The following is a 13,750-nucleotide window of genomic DNA, read 5'->3' on the forward strand; positions in this document are numbered from 1 at the left end:
TTCAGTCGGTGGCCGCACCGACGAAGACGCGCCTCGAGCTCCAAGCAGTGGCGGTAGTAGTGGACGTAGAGCCGATACCACACAAAGAGCGTTGTCCCAATGCGATAGAAAAACAGCCCATAGTCAAAACCACGTGGCCGCAGCTCTGCCTTGACAAAGTAGAGCGTGACCACCCGATCTGGCGTGTCGGTACGAGCCGAGATGGCATCGCCAGGCACGAGCCAGAGACACGACCGACCATACTCGTACGTGAACAAGCGAGATTGGAAGCATGCGTTCTCGGCGTCATCCACAGCACTCGTCGCATTGTGGAGCGTCGCGCAGATGCGCTGCATATTGGCGTTGGTGTAAAAAACGAGTCCCGGCAGGCCCAAGAGCGAGCGCGCAAAACACTCGTCAAAGCTCAAGGCTGGCTGCGCATGCAGCGTGATGATGGCGCGGGCGACTTGGGCGTTCGTCGTCTCGTCAGCGAGGAACGTTGTGCCCGCCGGCAGCGTCGTGTTGGAGTAGAGCCGTTGGTTGCGTGCGAGAAACGCAACGTTGAAGTCCGAGTAGTTGGTATACGCCGCGGGTGGAAAGCTCGAGCCTTGCCACGGGAGGGGCTCGGAGATGTAGGCCGCCAACGGCTACATTATGCAGTCAACAAGAATCAAACAAAGGTGGGTACGTACCAAGGACGAGACATTGAGCATCGACACTACGCAAGCATAGAAGCCGAACCGATGGCGGCGCACGCGGTAGCTGCTTCCAGTCGTTGGTGCGGCCCCAACTTTGCTGCGTGACATGGGTTCTTCTTGTCAGTCTGCCAAGAGTGCCGGTGGAATTCCTTATTCGTGCCCAACAATGTAGCAGTAGACCAAGATGCAGCCTTTTTATCCGTTGCCAGCGGTGCCCGTTTTAGCCTAGCCACAACCGCCAAGCCAGTAACGAGCTCACGTTTCATTTCATGCCAAGCGTAGTAATCGTGTGCGAGCCAAGAAGCAGACTGAGTATACCTAGGAGCCAGCGGCAAGGCTGCATAGTGTAGTGTTGAGGAACGAGAGAGATGAAGCTCGAGGAGGCACGCGCAATGAGCCAACACACAAGTGTTTTGCAGCCGAACCCTTCTACTGTGCTTGCTTGATGGTATTAAACTTGTTTTCATGTCACCGGAGTCGTGGATCGATCGTGCCATCGCAGTAGACGTACTGCTTCATCCAACGGAGGAGCGAGAGATACCGGTATGAACGTCTTGCCGCAGACGGCATTCGTGCCCTTGAGCGCAGCGGCGCGGATTGCTCTTTCTTGAGCCGCGGCCGACGATGCACGCACGAGTGAGCGACCTCAATGGCCGGTCATGCTTGTCCTTCGTAGTGTGCTGATTAAGCCACACGTGCACAGCTCACGCACACCAGTCGCCACGTGGCGGCCAAGCGAGCGCTACGAGTGGCGTCGCATCAGACGAGATTCCAGCGCCGAGCTCGATGAGTTACCACATCTTGGTGACCACTACACGACTACAACTCTCAACGACAGCTTAGAAAGACATTGGCAGGGCACAATCCCAACACACTGAGACATGGCAACTCGACATGGCGCCGCGCCACATTTGTCACATCCAATACATTTCTGGACGTAGCAGCCAAGCAAGCAATGACTAATACATTTATAGATCGATATTACTGGGGCGGTTGAGCCTGGCTAAAATGGGCGCTGAAGGTAACGACGGCTCAAAAACGCTCGATCATGGTCTACTCTCATAATCTTTTTCTCACGAAGTGATTGATTTGTGGACCCATGTCACGCCCCAAAGCTCGGGCGGCGCGGACAACTGGAAGCAGCTATCGCGTGCGGCGCCACCGACTTGGCTTCTATGCTTGCGTAGTGTCGATGCTCAATGTCTCGTCCTTGGTACGTACCCACCTTTGATTCTTGTTGACGACACGGTCTGTACTAGCCGCTTATAGCTTACATCTCGGAGCCCCTTCCCTGGCAAGCGTCCTACTCGTCACCCGAGAGATACGCCAACTACTCTGACTTCAACGCAGCGTTTCTCGCACTCAACCAACAGCTCTACTCCAACTCGACGTTGCCGGTGGGCTCAACGTTCTTGGTGGACAAGACCAACAACGTACGAGTCGCCCGCGCTCTCCTCACGTTGCACGCGCAGCCAATGAGCTTGGATGAGTGTTTCTCCAAATCGCTCTTGGGGCTCCCAGGGCTCGTCTTTTACACGAGCGCCATCATTGAAAACATCTGCGCAGCGCTCAACAATGTGACGAGTCTTCGAGAAGATGCCGAGAACGCATGCTTTCATTCTCGCTTGTTCACGTACGAGTATGGTCGGTCGTGTCTCTGGCTCGTGCCTGGCGATGCCATCTCGGCTCGTACCGACACGCCAGATCGGGTGGTCACGCTCTACTTTGTCAAGGCAGAGCTGCGGCCACGTGGTTTTGACTATGGGCTGTTTTCTATCGCATTGGGACAACGCTCTTTGTGTGGTATCGGCTCTACGTCCACTACTACCGCCACTGCTTGGAGCTCGGGGCGCGTCTTCGTCGGTGCGGCCACCGACTGAAGATGCCACCAGGCGACTGGTCGTACAAGATCGTGCTGGGCGATCCGACCGCCATCGTGCTCAAGGATGCATGGGTCGCGTCCCTCTACTACCTAGATATTTGGATCAACATCACCAACTTTGGCGTCGCGACGATGCAAATTCAGGTCAGCGGCAACTTGAGTCTTGTACTGCAAGGTGTCCTTTACCTCGCACGCTCGGTACGACGTTCCATATCGAGTCGCAGAATGGTGATGACGAACTCTTGGTTGTAGGTCTGGTTTGCGTACTGGGGTCTCTGCCTGGTTTCCTTCCTACTGAAGCGCTGGAAGAAGCAACATGCTTTTTCCGAAGTCGACCCGACACTTGTTGCAATCGCAGTGACTGTCTACTGTCCCGCGTTTGTGTTGATGTTGAAACACATCGAGACTTGTGCCCGGCTGTACCGACGCCTCTTTTACTATCTCGTGCCCACAGACCTCCAAAGCCAAGAGAGCGAAGCGGCTCTCGTTTGTATCATCTATACCTTGACAACGCTGAGCTTTCCGCTGGCTTACGGCTTGGCCGCGGGTATCTATCGACGAGGCAAGAATTGGCACTAATCATGGTGCGCGTCACTAGGCTGCGTTCGTCGACCACGGTCGATCCCAGCGGACTGTAGCTCTGTTGGCTTCAATGGCATCAAGAGCGCCGCCTTGTTTCAAGCCTCCAAAGCCCTGCACATTGCACCGCGACGGCCTGCGCGCGGTGGCACCATCTACCACGTGATGGACTTGAACCCGCGCCTGAAGTTGTGTCCGACGATCAACCTGCGGGGCACCGACTGCTTCGTGCTCTGCTACTACAATGGTGCGCTCACCGAGCGGCTGCGCCTGAGCCTTCTCTCGGGCGTCAACTTTAAGCGCGCGGCGATTCCGCACAGCAAGGCGCCGTCCAAGTACGTCGTCAACGAGTTGCGCGCGACGGTGTCTTCCGTGCCGAAGGAGTGCAGTCCCGTTCTGCATCCCAAAAGGAGCTACGAGATTTGCATGTCACCTGAGCCCTCCGTCTGGAGTCTTTAGAGAAATTTACTTGGTGCGTCAAGTCAACGAGCGAGGAGCAGCTTACTAGTAGTCAGTCGTAACAGAACATAAATTCTTGATCCAACAATACCCTGGAATGCGTGCATGCATATACTGTATACTTGGACTTGAGAACATCGCCGCCGCCACGAGCTTCGTGGCCATCCGCGCTTCGTGATATGGCGGGTCCACCGCCCGGGCTGCGGTATGAGTCACTGCGATTGGCAGTGCCCTCCACCGGGTAGAATTGTCGGTTGAGTGAGTAAGTCATTGCGATACACAGTGCCATAACACGATCGACACCGCGTATTCTATCAAGAGCTTTACGGTGCATCACACCGGGTGCACCAACGCATCGTGAACCGTCGATGGGAAAAGGCTGCCTTAGATTTCTCTATATTGGATGCACGGAGCGGCATAACATCGTCATTCGCCGTCAAGGCGGCACGCGTCGCTCAACTGCACTTGCACCACAGCCTCGTCCAAGAGCCCGAGCAGCCTGCTCTTCGTCGACTTCTTCGGCTCCTCGCCCAACACGAGCGGCCGCGACGTCACCTCGCCCGCGGATCGCGCTCCTGCCTCCACCAGCCTAAATCAAGTCCCTCAACCGAGTACACACAACGAAGAAAGTCCGACATTCTTATTTAGCATAGTTTTATCTAATGTAATAGACGACCCACTTCAACTACAACATTGTCATTCGTGGCGACCCACGCTTCATGATGTGGCTCGTCCATCACCCGAGGTGCGTGCGCGAGCCTCGAAACCAACCCGAACTCGTCGAAGTAAAATCCCTGTCGTGCGAAACACTGTCTTGCCATAAATTCCTCGAGCACGGTTGACAGAACTGCCCAAGCAGCAAAACAAGCCAAGGCGCAGCGCGGTCTCGCTCAAGCCATTCCTCAATTTGGCAGCTCATAGCAATTTAGACTGCCGCTCCTCGCGCTTGTCTCTAATTTTGCGTTTCATGAGTTTTCAGAATTTCGGTTTTACGGATGACAGAGGGGGCAGCGTCGTCGTCGTGTCGGTCAACTTGAAAGCTATGCCACACGACAACATACAGATACAAAGAAATTCTATTGAGATTTACGCTACTTGCTGGCGGGGTGTTAAATTAGTGGGTTGGCGATGTGACCATTGGCTCCGTCGCGATCAAGAGCGCTTCCAGCCGCGCTTCGAGGTCGACTGCCGTCGGTCGATCGTCGGGTGAAAACGCCATGCACTCGAGCGCCATTTCTCGCAACCAGTCGGGACACGTCTCGGAGAGCGTCGGCTTGATCTTGCCTTGCATGACCTAAGACGACAAGTTGATTGCATGCGTCGACATGGCGGCGGTGTACCTTGTACATGATGGTAAAGTTGCCAAGCGCCTGGCCCCGGTCGTTGACCATGTCAGCGTACGGCACCGCGTGCGTATCGAGCTCCGTTAGAATCTAATCGTTCAACAATCAAATGAGCCTTCAAATTCGCGATAGGGGTAGGGTCTACCATCCCAAACGAGTAAATGTCGGCTTTGGTGTCGTAGTGCTTGCCCTTGAGCACCTCGGGCGCCGTCCAGCGGTACGTGCCGACCGCGTTCGTCATGCTTTCGTCGGTGGCGTCGCGCGCGATACCAAAGTCGCCCAGCTTGGCGTCCAGCGCCGCGGTGAGCATGACGTTGCGTGACTTCAAATCCCGGTGGATCACCTACATGTTTTCTTGTATTTTCCACCGTGCCACATGCAAACAAATCGCGTACGTTTTGGTTGTGGAGGTAGACGAGGCCCCGGGTCATGTCCCGCGCGCTGCGAATCTTGTCGCGCCACGGGAAGAGCACTTCCTTGTCTTCGGTCGTCGCTTCGAGGTACGTTTGGAGGTCGCCTTTCTCCATGTACTCGACGACGCACTTCATATCGGCAAGGTGCGTCCACGAAGCGCCCACAAACTGCACCAAGAACGGGCTGTCAAAGCTACATCCATATTCCATAAGAACGTAGTGGGGTCGTGGAGAAGAGACGGACCGGGACATGAGTTCGATCTCTTGGATGAACGTCTCGATGTTCTTGATGGTCGCATTGTCTTCGCGAAGCCTTTTGACGGCCACGAGCCGGCCGTTGTAGTCGCCGAGGACCACTTCGCCGTACGCCCCGCGCCCGAGGATCGTGTCGAGGAGCTTGACGTCCGTGTTGAGGCGGTGCGGCGTGAGCGACGCCGTCACAGACGCTTCAATGGAGCTGAGGAACTTGAGCTGCTCCTCTTTATCCGACGAAAGCTCAACGAGGGCCGCAAAATTGTTGTCAATCATGGACCGCGACAGCTTGTGCCGGCGCACGCGCATGACCAGGTACACGATGCAGCCCATGACAAAGGCGCTGCCGAGGCACACACCAATGATCATCGCGGCCGTCCACGACTTGCCTGCGCTCCGATCATAAGACAGCTTTTCCACACTACCTCGAATGACCTACCGACGACACAGGCGCTAAAGCTGTCGTGGCGCGACGAAGCGGTTTTGAGCTCGCCCATTTCGCACACGGACGTGCCCTGCGACGAGACAAAGGTGACGTTGCCCGCTTGCAGCGATCGGAACGTCGCGTCGTCCACCGTCAGCGTCGCGAGGCCTTTGCCTTCGAGGATCCTAGTGACAATCATATGTCTTGCAGGTAGGACAATATTGTCTTCGTACAAAGTGATGTTGTCGTGGCTGTCGACGCTGTTGAGCGTGATCTTGCGCAGCGCGTTGCTGGAAAAATCCCTACAGCCGACGTCAGCGTGCGATTGGCTCGAGTGTAGACGGTACAGAAAGCGCGCGTGGTTAAAGTCCTTCAAATCCAACGTGCGCATCCGGTTGTTGCACATGACCCTAGACTCGCAGGATGAGACGTCGAGGAAGAGAGAGAGTGGACGCACAGCTCCCGCGACGACGGAATCCCCTCGAAGGTCTCGATGCTGTTGTCGGAAAAGTCCCTAATATCAAGTTTGAGGCGGCGTGTTGTCGACTTGACAAATGTGTACAAGAAGTCGAGGTTCTTGGGCCAGTTGCCGGTCGCGTCTTCGCGAAACGACATGAGTTTGTTGCTTCGAAGCGACCTAGCGACCAAGCGATGACGTTCACGCGTCAGTATATACATGCGACGTACAGGCGCTTGAGGGACGAAGGCCACGGGTACGCGTCGCTCATGGCGCCCCAGCCGCAGTTGACGCACTCGCTACAATCACGCATCTGCTCAGCACACGAGCATCAAGTGCGCGCGTACAAGGACGTGAGCGCGGGCAGCGGCGGCGCATTTGTTGCGAGGTTGCTCCACGTAATGTTGACGAGCTTGAGGTTCTCGAGCGTTGAGACGCTTGTCGCGTTGAAGAATGACACGTTGGCGTTGCGGATCGTCCTAGACAATATTGTCCATAAGGCACATTATACGTGTGATGGTGTAGACGGGTATACAGTGCGTGGATGTTGGGGAACGAGAGGATCGCCAGGGAAAAATTGGGTTTGCCTTGAAAATCCATCGTCTCATCACGGCCGAAGAAGGGTTCGACCTCGCGGCACTGCACGTCGACGAGGCAGAATTCGGCACCTTTGGAGAGGCAGTTGGTGCTCGTCAGCGCCTGCGTTGCGTTGGGAAAGCACGCGGGCACGACCACGATTTGGCCTTGGTCTAGTAAAATGAGAAAAATGAGAAAATAAGAAAATAAGAAAATGAGAAAAGGAGGACGCACTCGGGAAGGTACTGCTGGGCACGACGCAAATGCCTGTCGAGAGAAAGTTGGGCAGCGTCTGGAGCACCGTGTTGCGCGCTTCGCAGTCGGCCGCGAGGGATGTCGCACTCGGGAGCGCTTTGGCGTTTTGCAGCGTCGTGAGCGACGCCGCGTCGGTTTGAAAGATTGAGATGTTGCAGTTGGCGCATCGACTAGACATGACATCGCCGGTTGACATGACGCAGGAAGCACGAAGCGACGTCGTACAAGCTAAACTGGTTGCGCGGCGTCCCGACGTTGTAGACGGTCACCACCGGGTTGTTGTCGAGGATCCTACACCATGCAGCATTTTCGCAACAGAATATCACACTGACACTTTGACGCACAGCGACGTGGCGTTCTCAAAAGCGATCGTGCGCACGAGCTTGATCCAGTTGTTTGAGAGATCGCTACGTGCCGATGATATGAGCACAGGCCTACGAGCAGTCGTTGACGTACAGGATCTCGGCGGGAGGAAAGTCTTCAAACTGCCGAACGGCGTTGTTGCGACCCGAGCTACAACCCCAAATGCGTGAGCCAGAATGGGCGATTTGTTTGCCGTCCTACAAGGTCGCGAGCGGCACCACGGGGCCCGACCGGTTGTAGAAGGACTGCGTGAGGCTGCTGAACGAAACGACGTCGGCGCCCTCGATGGCCCTAGCCCACCGTGAAATCATGCCTCGATCATATCGGGTCGTACAAGTGCTTGAGCTGCGGTGGCCAATCGCGGACGCGGAACTGGTCGAGGTCGGACGCCCCGTTGATCATATTTCTACGGGCTACGATGAGGGCTTTGTCCTGCTTGGATGTATGTTGGTACAGCGACGTGAGCTCATAGGGCAGATAGACGTCGCCCATAATCAACGGGTTGTCGATCAACGTCCTAGACGAGGCCTTCGACATTATGCATCGCTCGATCAAAGATGTCACGCACAAGTTGGCGACGAGCGCGGTCTCGACGCGGTACAGCGACGAAATGTTGAACGAGGTCGGCGCTGACGTGGGCACGGGCAGCTGCGAGAGCGGCATCCCGATCCGGACGAGGCCGTTGCCGCGGAAGACCCTACGCTCATGTTGCGTGAGGCGTTGCTCTGCGCTTTTGCAAGCGATCATAGGTACAAGGTCGTCCTGTTGGGCAGATTCTCAATGAGCTCGATGCGGTCGTCGATCTCCACGACCGACGAGTTGAAGACCTTGGTGCGCTGGCACTTGCTGTCGACGAGACAGGCGGTCGACGGAGGGCAGAACGGCACGTCGAACGAGAACGTCGAGGCGTACGTGCCGAAGGGACACGTGATGGACCAGTCGACCGTCGGCGTCGGGGCCGTCGGGGCCGCCACCGTGCTCAAAGTACTCATACCGGCAATTCCAAATGCGCCATTTGGCGCCGGGTTTATCCCCGCCAATGCGAGCTTGCACTTTGTATGGCGGCTGCGAAACACACGATTACACACGCAGCGGTACACTGTATGCTTATCCGGTTAGAAATCCGGATAAACCAACCGAATTGCCAGAGATAGTGTGTCACGGTCGACGATTATACCGTGCAAGACACACACACGCTCCCAGCCGCGTCCAGCTTTGGAGTTGATGCAAGCAACTAACTACAGTAGTTAGTTGCTTGTACACGACCAAGGATTTTTACGCAGTGCTTGCGGAACTGGACTCTACTAGTTATTACACTCGAGGGAAATCGTACGCCGAGAGTGAGAACGCAACGACTTGGTCTTCTGCAGCTGGTTGAAGCACGATCCCGATCAGATCCGGTCCACTCTCGACTGCGGCAACTGCGCCGGTCACGCCGGTCGTACGTGACGTCCACGGACAGCTTTGTCCCGGGCTAGTTCTCGCGCAAGCACTAGTACGTTGTATGGACTATATTAATTATGTTACGAGTTGGTAGTCTAGCTATAGTGCTGTAAATTAACCATAATTCCTGGTGACTTCGGCCAGCCGTTGCGCGAGGATCGCAGGCGAGTTGTGCTTGTTGACAAGGTAGACAAATCGGACATCTTCAAAGCGGGCCGACGTCGGGTGCGTCCATGACCGCAGCAAGCCGGCCACGTCGCGGACGAGGAGCCCGGCCTCCTCCATCGCGCACACTTGGACGTACATCTCTTCGCGGAGGCAGAAGTGCATGTCGTACTCCAACGTGACTTCAGGGGCCGGCGGCGCGGGCGCGTGCTGGATCGCTTTCGCAGGCGACTGGTGCGTGGTCGTGATCGTTTGGCTCGCGACGACGCGGAGGATGTCGAACGCGCTCTGGTTCTTTTCCTGGCTTGTCACGGACGAGAGCGATGGCAGCGGCTTCTTCATGACGACGATGGGCGGCGGTGACTGTGTCGGCAGCTCCTTGTCGGCGAATTGCGGCGAGTTGAGGAGCTTGGAGAGCAAGATCAGCGATCCCTTGCCCTTCTTCGCGCATGGCTTGAGCAGTTCATCGGGACTACGCATCGTCGTCGTCGTCGTCGTATTGTGACAGTCGTCTTCGTCCTCGGGCTCGATGCTGCGAGGTTTCGACGTGGCGGGCTTGCGCCGGCTGCTGACCATCACAACCTTGGGGTCGTCGGTCGACGTCGCTGCGTCGTCTTCAATGTCGTGGTCCGAGTCGCTCGAGACTTCGACGATCGGCTTGGGCTTGGGCGCGATCGGCCGGAACGCATCGTGGCTGCTGCCGCGGTCGTCGGACCGGCTGCGCTTCCGCGGCGCGACCTTCTCGAGCTCGAGCGGCCGCTTCGTGTCTGGCTTGGCTTTGGTCGGTTCGTCGCGCTTCTTGGCAGGCTTCTTGGCGGTCGTCGTCGTCGTGTCGTCGTTGGTCGCTTTGGTCGTCTTCTTCGCTGGAGGCTCGTCCTTCTTGACCGGCGCCTTCTTGGTCGTTGCTGTGACGAGAGGCTCCTTGACAGCTTCATCGCTTGCGGCTGGCGCTTTCGCGGCCTTGGCGGTCTCGGGCTTGCCAGCCTTGGTCGTTGGCGACGTCGGGGCGGCTCGTTTCCGCGCCGGGCGGTCGGTCTCGTCACTGTCGGCGTCGGGGCGGCGGCTCGACTTGCGCGGCGGCGGCTCCTTCTCGCTGCTGCTGGTGACGGCAACGGGCGCCGAGGCCGCGCGGCGCGTTCGCGTCGTGGCTGGCGTCTCGGTTGCCGACGCCTTCGTTGGTTGCTTGTTGTCTTTGATCGACTTGAGCATGGCTTTCCGGAGTGCGATCGTCTCGCGTTCATGCTTGAGCTGCTTGAGAGACGGGCGACCTACCTTGCGCTTTGGCAGTTCGGGCAAGGCCGCCTCGTCGTCGTCGTCGTCGTCATCGGCGGCGGCGACCGTGGGCTTTGGCCGGATCGGCTCGATGCGTTCGTGCACCTTGGGCTTGCGGTTGGCTTTGGCGTCGCCGTAACAACGTTCGCAGACGTAAGACGTGTGTTTGTAGCGGCCGCTGGCCTTGATGGGCGGGAGGCACGCAATGTGGAACCAATGGTTGCAGCTGTCGCACGCGAGGCTTTCGTTGACGCGCTCGTCGTCCATCTTGTACCAGCCGTCAAACGACTTGGACCATTTGACAAAGTGGATCTTGACCGAGTCTTCGGCTTCGTTGACTTCGGTGACGATCGCATTGTACAAGACAAACTCAAACTCGACGAGCACGAGTTGGTTGACTTGGAGGCCGACTTCTTCGTTGGCAAAGCCCTTCTTGCAGCCGCCGCAGCCGACGTTCCAGTCGTTCTCGTCGAGCTCGCAGCCCTTGCAGACAAGACTCGAGTTTTCGGGATGGTCTTCGTCGACGTCAATGACGACGCCCATCTTGTCGGCGCAGCGCTTATGGAGGCCTTGGCCGCACATATCGCAGAAGACGTGGCAGTTGGCCTTCTCGCAGTGGAGGCATGGCCGCAGCTTCTGCTTGGTCGTGATAAAGTCGCAGACCTTGCAGTTGCCGGCGCCGTCGAGGAGGTTGAACTGGCACTTGGGACACTCGTCCGAGGGGCGGCTGCGCTTGGCCGCAGAGCTCATGATGGAGCTTTCCTTCCTGGGCGGGCGTCTGCAATTTGGGAAGTGAAAACGGACCTGCAGCTGTTTGCCTTTCAAAGCCACAAACCTCTCACATTCGATACTTCCGGTCTTGAACTTTGACTGGCCGTGTTCCGTCAACAGGGTCATATCACCTTGTGGAGGTTGTCACCCGCGTCCAGTGACACCATCGCGCTGGTGTCACATCCCGCGGTCTAAACGCACGCCATTTTAACCCCAACTGTTCTGGATGGACGCGCCTGCCGATCACAAACGGACCTACGTGACCCCATCTGTTGCGTGCAAATAGACATGTCCACCCACTACTCTTTTATTGTCGTCGGGTACTACGGAATACAAATACCAAGCTTGTTGGATTGGTGCGCATTAAAATACAGGAAGAACACTTGGGCAGAGATACGCGGCTGAATGGATGCGATATCAAGTAATATGTATGGTATACAAATATGGAGATGAAAATCCGTGGCACTGGACTGGTGGACGGGCGTATTTCGAAGCTGCGAAACTACCTTGGTGTTTGTATGTGGGTGGCGTCATAAAATAAAAAGACGCGTGCGCCCTTCGAAATCGAATCCAATTTTTGGACGTAGTGGGATCCATCCTTCGAGATTTTGAGAAGCGGTCGCGAGCGGGCGCAGCGCCATTGCCACTTCCTCGCTCCGACGCGCATGGCCTCGACGATGCAAGACGACGCATCGAGGGCATGGGCTGGACCATGGCAGGTGCATGCGTGCTCCATGCGAAGACGTCCATGGACGAGCCAATGCATTCATGAAGACCTGATTACGACGCGGCGAGACGCGCTTCGATCTGCGTGAGCCGACCGCCGAGTGTAGCCATGCTGGCCTCGATGCGATCCAAGCGAGCGTCGAGATGCGATTGCAGGCGATCAAGTAGCAGTGCGAGACCAGCTCCGTCCGCGACGGCCGCGGGAGGTGGGACACGCAGCGAACTGGTCAGCGGCAAGCGACGCGATCGGGTCGAACATGTCTTGAGCGTCGGCGTAAAGAAGAGGCGCGTGGGCTTGAGAGTATCCACGACGTCAATGGCATCGTCGCCAAGGCGCAGCCCACGAAGGACGCGGCCGTCGTCGTCCGCTACCGGTAGCATTGTCTCGACCAGCTCGAGTGCATCGCCCACGACGCGAAGAAGCACGATGGCCGCCGACGCGTGCGACCCGAGAACGGCATGACGTCGCTAATAGCATGCTACACGGTAAAACATCATGCGTTGACAGCAATGAATGTACATGGCAGTGCATGAACGTGGGTATCGCGAACGCCGGAATGGGCACGGAAGACATGGTGGACGAGGAAGCGTTCTTCCAAACGACACAGTGGGCCTGCGCGACCATCGCCTACCAAAGGCATGAGCTACACGTCCACCACGTCCATGATATTACGCTGTGCGAGTTGGCTTTCTCTGCAAGCCTGTGGGCGCTGTGGAGCTCCTAATCAAGACAAGATAATAGAACCATGCACAAGGGATGTCGTATACGAACCGGCAGCAAGAGCAACGACGAGGGCGCGTCGGACTTTGTGACGTGCATGAGGTCCACAACGTCAGTGCTGGCGTCGACTACTGGCATCAATGGGTCTTCCATGGGTCGGGCGCGAATGGTGAAGCCTCCAGCAGGCGTCGTCGGTCTACGCTCGATTCATTCGTGGTTCTCTTGAAATCGCATCGCACCGCAAGCAGGTCTTGACCTCGGTCGCCAGTAAAAACGAGTCGCCGCCGAGACAGCCAACGGCCGTGATGTCGCCGCACGTGGCGTCATCCACTTCGCACAAGACATCTTCCTGCGGCCGCGCGTACGGGCCGATCGTCGCACTGCTTGGCCACGAGTAGACGCGGGCGCTCGTCCCGGCAGCTCTGCACACAGTCATGGTCGTTCATGCAATGTAGGTTGTGGCAGTAGCGTACATGACGAGGGACGTGCCTGCCTCGTTCCAGCACGACGATTGTTTGACCGCGGTCGCCCAGGGCAAGGCAACCCCATCGCCATCGAGCGCCATCAAGGGCGTGAGGAACTGGACGCAGCCAAGCATGTGCACCTGTACACATGGCATGATTGTCGTCAGTGCATTGCATGGCTGCGTACCGCCAACAGCGGCCGCGACGGATGCCACGTGATGTGGAGGACCCGGGCCGGCGCCACCCAGTGGAGGCAGCGTGTGGGCGCTCCTTGGGCGTCGTAGACCTCGACGTGGCGCTGCGTCGCAATGGCCACGTACGCATCCTTGCTGGTGCTCCAGGCCATGCAGCGAAACGGCTCGCTGCTTGCGCTTGCGTCGTGCAGAAGCGTGCCATGGCCCAGCGTCAACCCGTCGTCGCTGGCAGCGATGGGATAGAGGCCGACCTGCGACGATGGGGGCAATGGCAGTGCAATGCAGTGCCGGCTAGCATCGTATCCTATAAGAGA

At 57.3% G+C, this 13,750-nt stretch overlaps 5 protein-coding genes across 5 annotated transcripts; 1 reads left to right on the top strand and 4 right to left on the bottom strand.

Moving 5' to 3' along the window:
• Positions 1 to 28: 28 nt before the first annotated feature.
• On the bottom strand, positions 29 to 692 carry SPRG_05671 (hypothetical protein; the record flags this gene model as incomplete). The annotated part of the gene is made up of 2 exons (XM_012344960.1): positions 29 to 626; positions 672 to 692. Coding segments are annotated over 2 exons (619 nt in total), but the record flags the coding sequence as incomplete, so codon positions are not given.
• A 1,177-nt stretch (positions 693 to 1,869) lies between these two features.
• On the top strand, positions 1,870 to 3,597 carry SPRG_05672 (hypothetical protein; the record flags this gene model as incomplete). The annotated part of the gene is made up of 5 exons (XM_012344961.1): positions 1,870 to 1,890; positions 1,937 to 2,366; positions 2,570 to 2,757; positions 2,812 to 3,106; positions 3,158 to 3,597. 5 exons carry the CDS (start codon positions 1,870 to 1,872, stop codon positions 3,595 to 3,597), a joined length of 1,374 nt encoding a protein of 457 aa, XP_012200351.1.
• A 1,114-nt stretch (positions 3,598 to 4,711) lies between these two features.
• On the bottom strand, positions 4,712 to 8,672 carry SPRG_05673 (TKL protein kinase; the record flags this gene model as incomplete). Its single annotated transcript, XM_012344962.1, has 22 exons — positions 4,712 to 4,891; positions 4,938 to 5,030; positions 5,086 to 5,283; positions 5,336 to 5,546; positions 5,598 to 5,994; positions 6,045 to 6,214; positions 6,263 to 6,331; positions 6,377 to 6,439; positions 6,487 to 6,543; positions 6,592 to 6,666; positions 6,717 to 6,785; positions 6,834 to 6,965; positions 7,022 to 7,235; positions 7,297 to 7,487; positions 7,543 to 7,608; positions 7,662 to 7,724; positions 7,774 to 7,830; positions 7,882 to 7,971; positions 8,015 to 8,086; positions 8,135 to 8,197; positions 8,249 to 8,377; positions 8,434 to 8,672. 22 exons carry the CDS (start codon positions 8,670 to 8,672, stop codon positions 4,712 to 4,714), a joined length of 2,898 nt encoding a protein of 965 aa, XP_012200352.1.
• A 506-nt stretch (positions 8,673 to 9,178) lies between these two features.
• Positions 9,179 to 11,349, bottom strand: SPRG_05674 (hypothetical protein). Its single transcript, XM_012344963.1, has one exon. It carries the CDS (start codon positions 11,308 to 11,310, stop codon positions 9,238 to 9,240), a length of 2,073 nt encoding a protein of 690 aa, XP_012200353.1. The 5' UTR covers positions 11,311 to 11,349; the 3' UTR covers positions 9,179 to 9,237.
• Positions 11,350 to 12,111: 762 nt separating this feature from the next.
• Positions 12,112 to 13,588, bottom strand: SPRG_05675 (hypothetical protein; the record flags this gene model as incomplete). Its single annotated transcript, XM_012344964.1, has 7 exons — positions 12,112 to 12,525; positions 12,578 to 12,685; positions 12,731 to 12,778; positions 12,830 to 12,974; positions 13,018 to 13,200; positions 13,252 to 13,382; positions 13,430 to 13,588. The coding sequence occupies 7 exons, from the start codon at positions 13,586 to 13,588 to the stop codon at positions 12,112 to 12,114; spliced, it is 1,188 nt and encodes a 395-aa protein (XP_012200354.1).
• Positions 13,589 to 13,750: the final 162 nt, after the last annotated feature.

The sequence above is a fragment of the Saprolegnia parasitica genome, assembly GCF_000151545.1.
Source record: "Saprolegnia parasitica CBS 223.65 unplaced genomic scaffold supercont2.21, whole genome shotgun sequence".
Classification (NCBI taxonomy): Eukaryota; Oomycota; class Saprolegniomycetes; order Saprolegniales; family Saprolegniaceae; genus Saprolegnia; species Saprolegnia parasitica.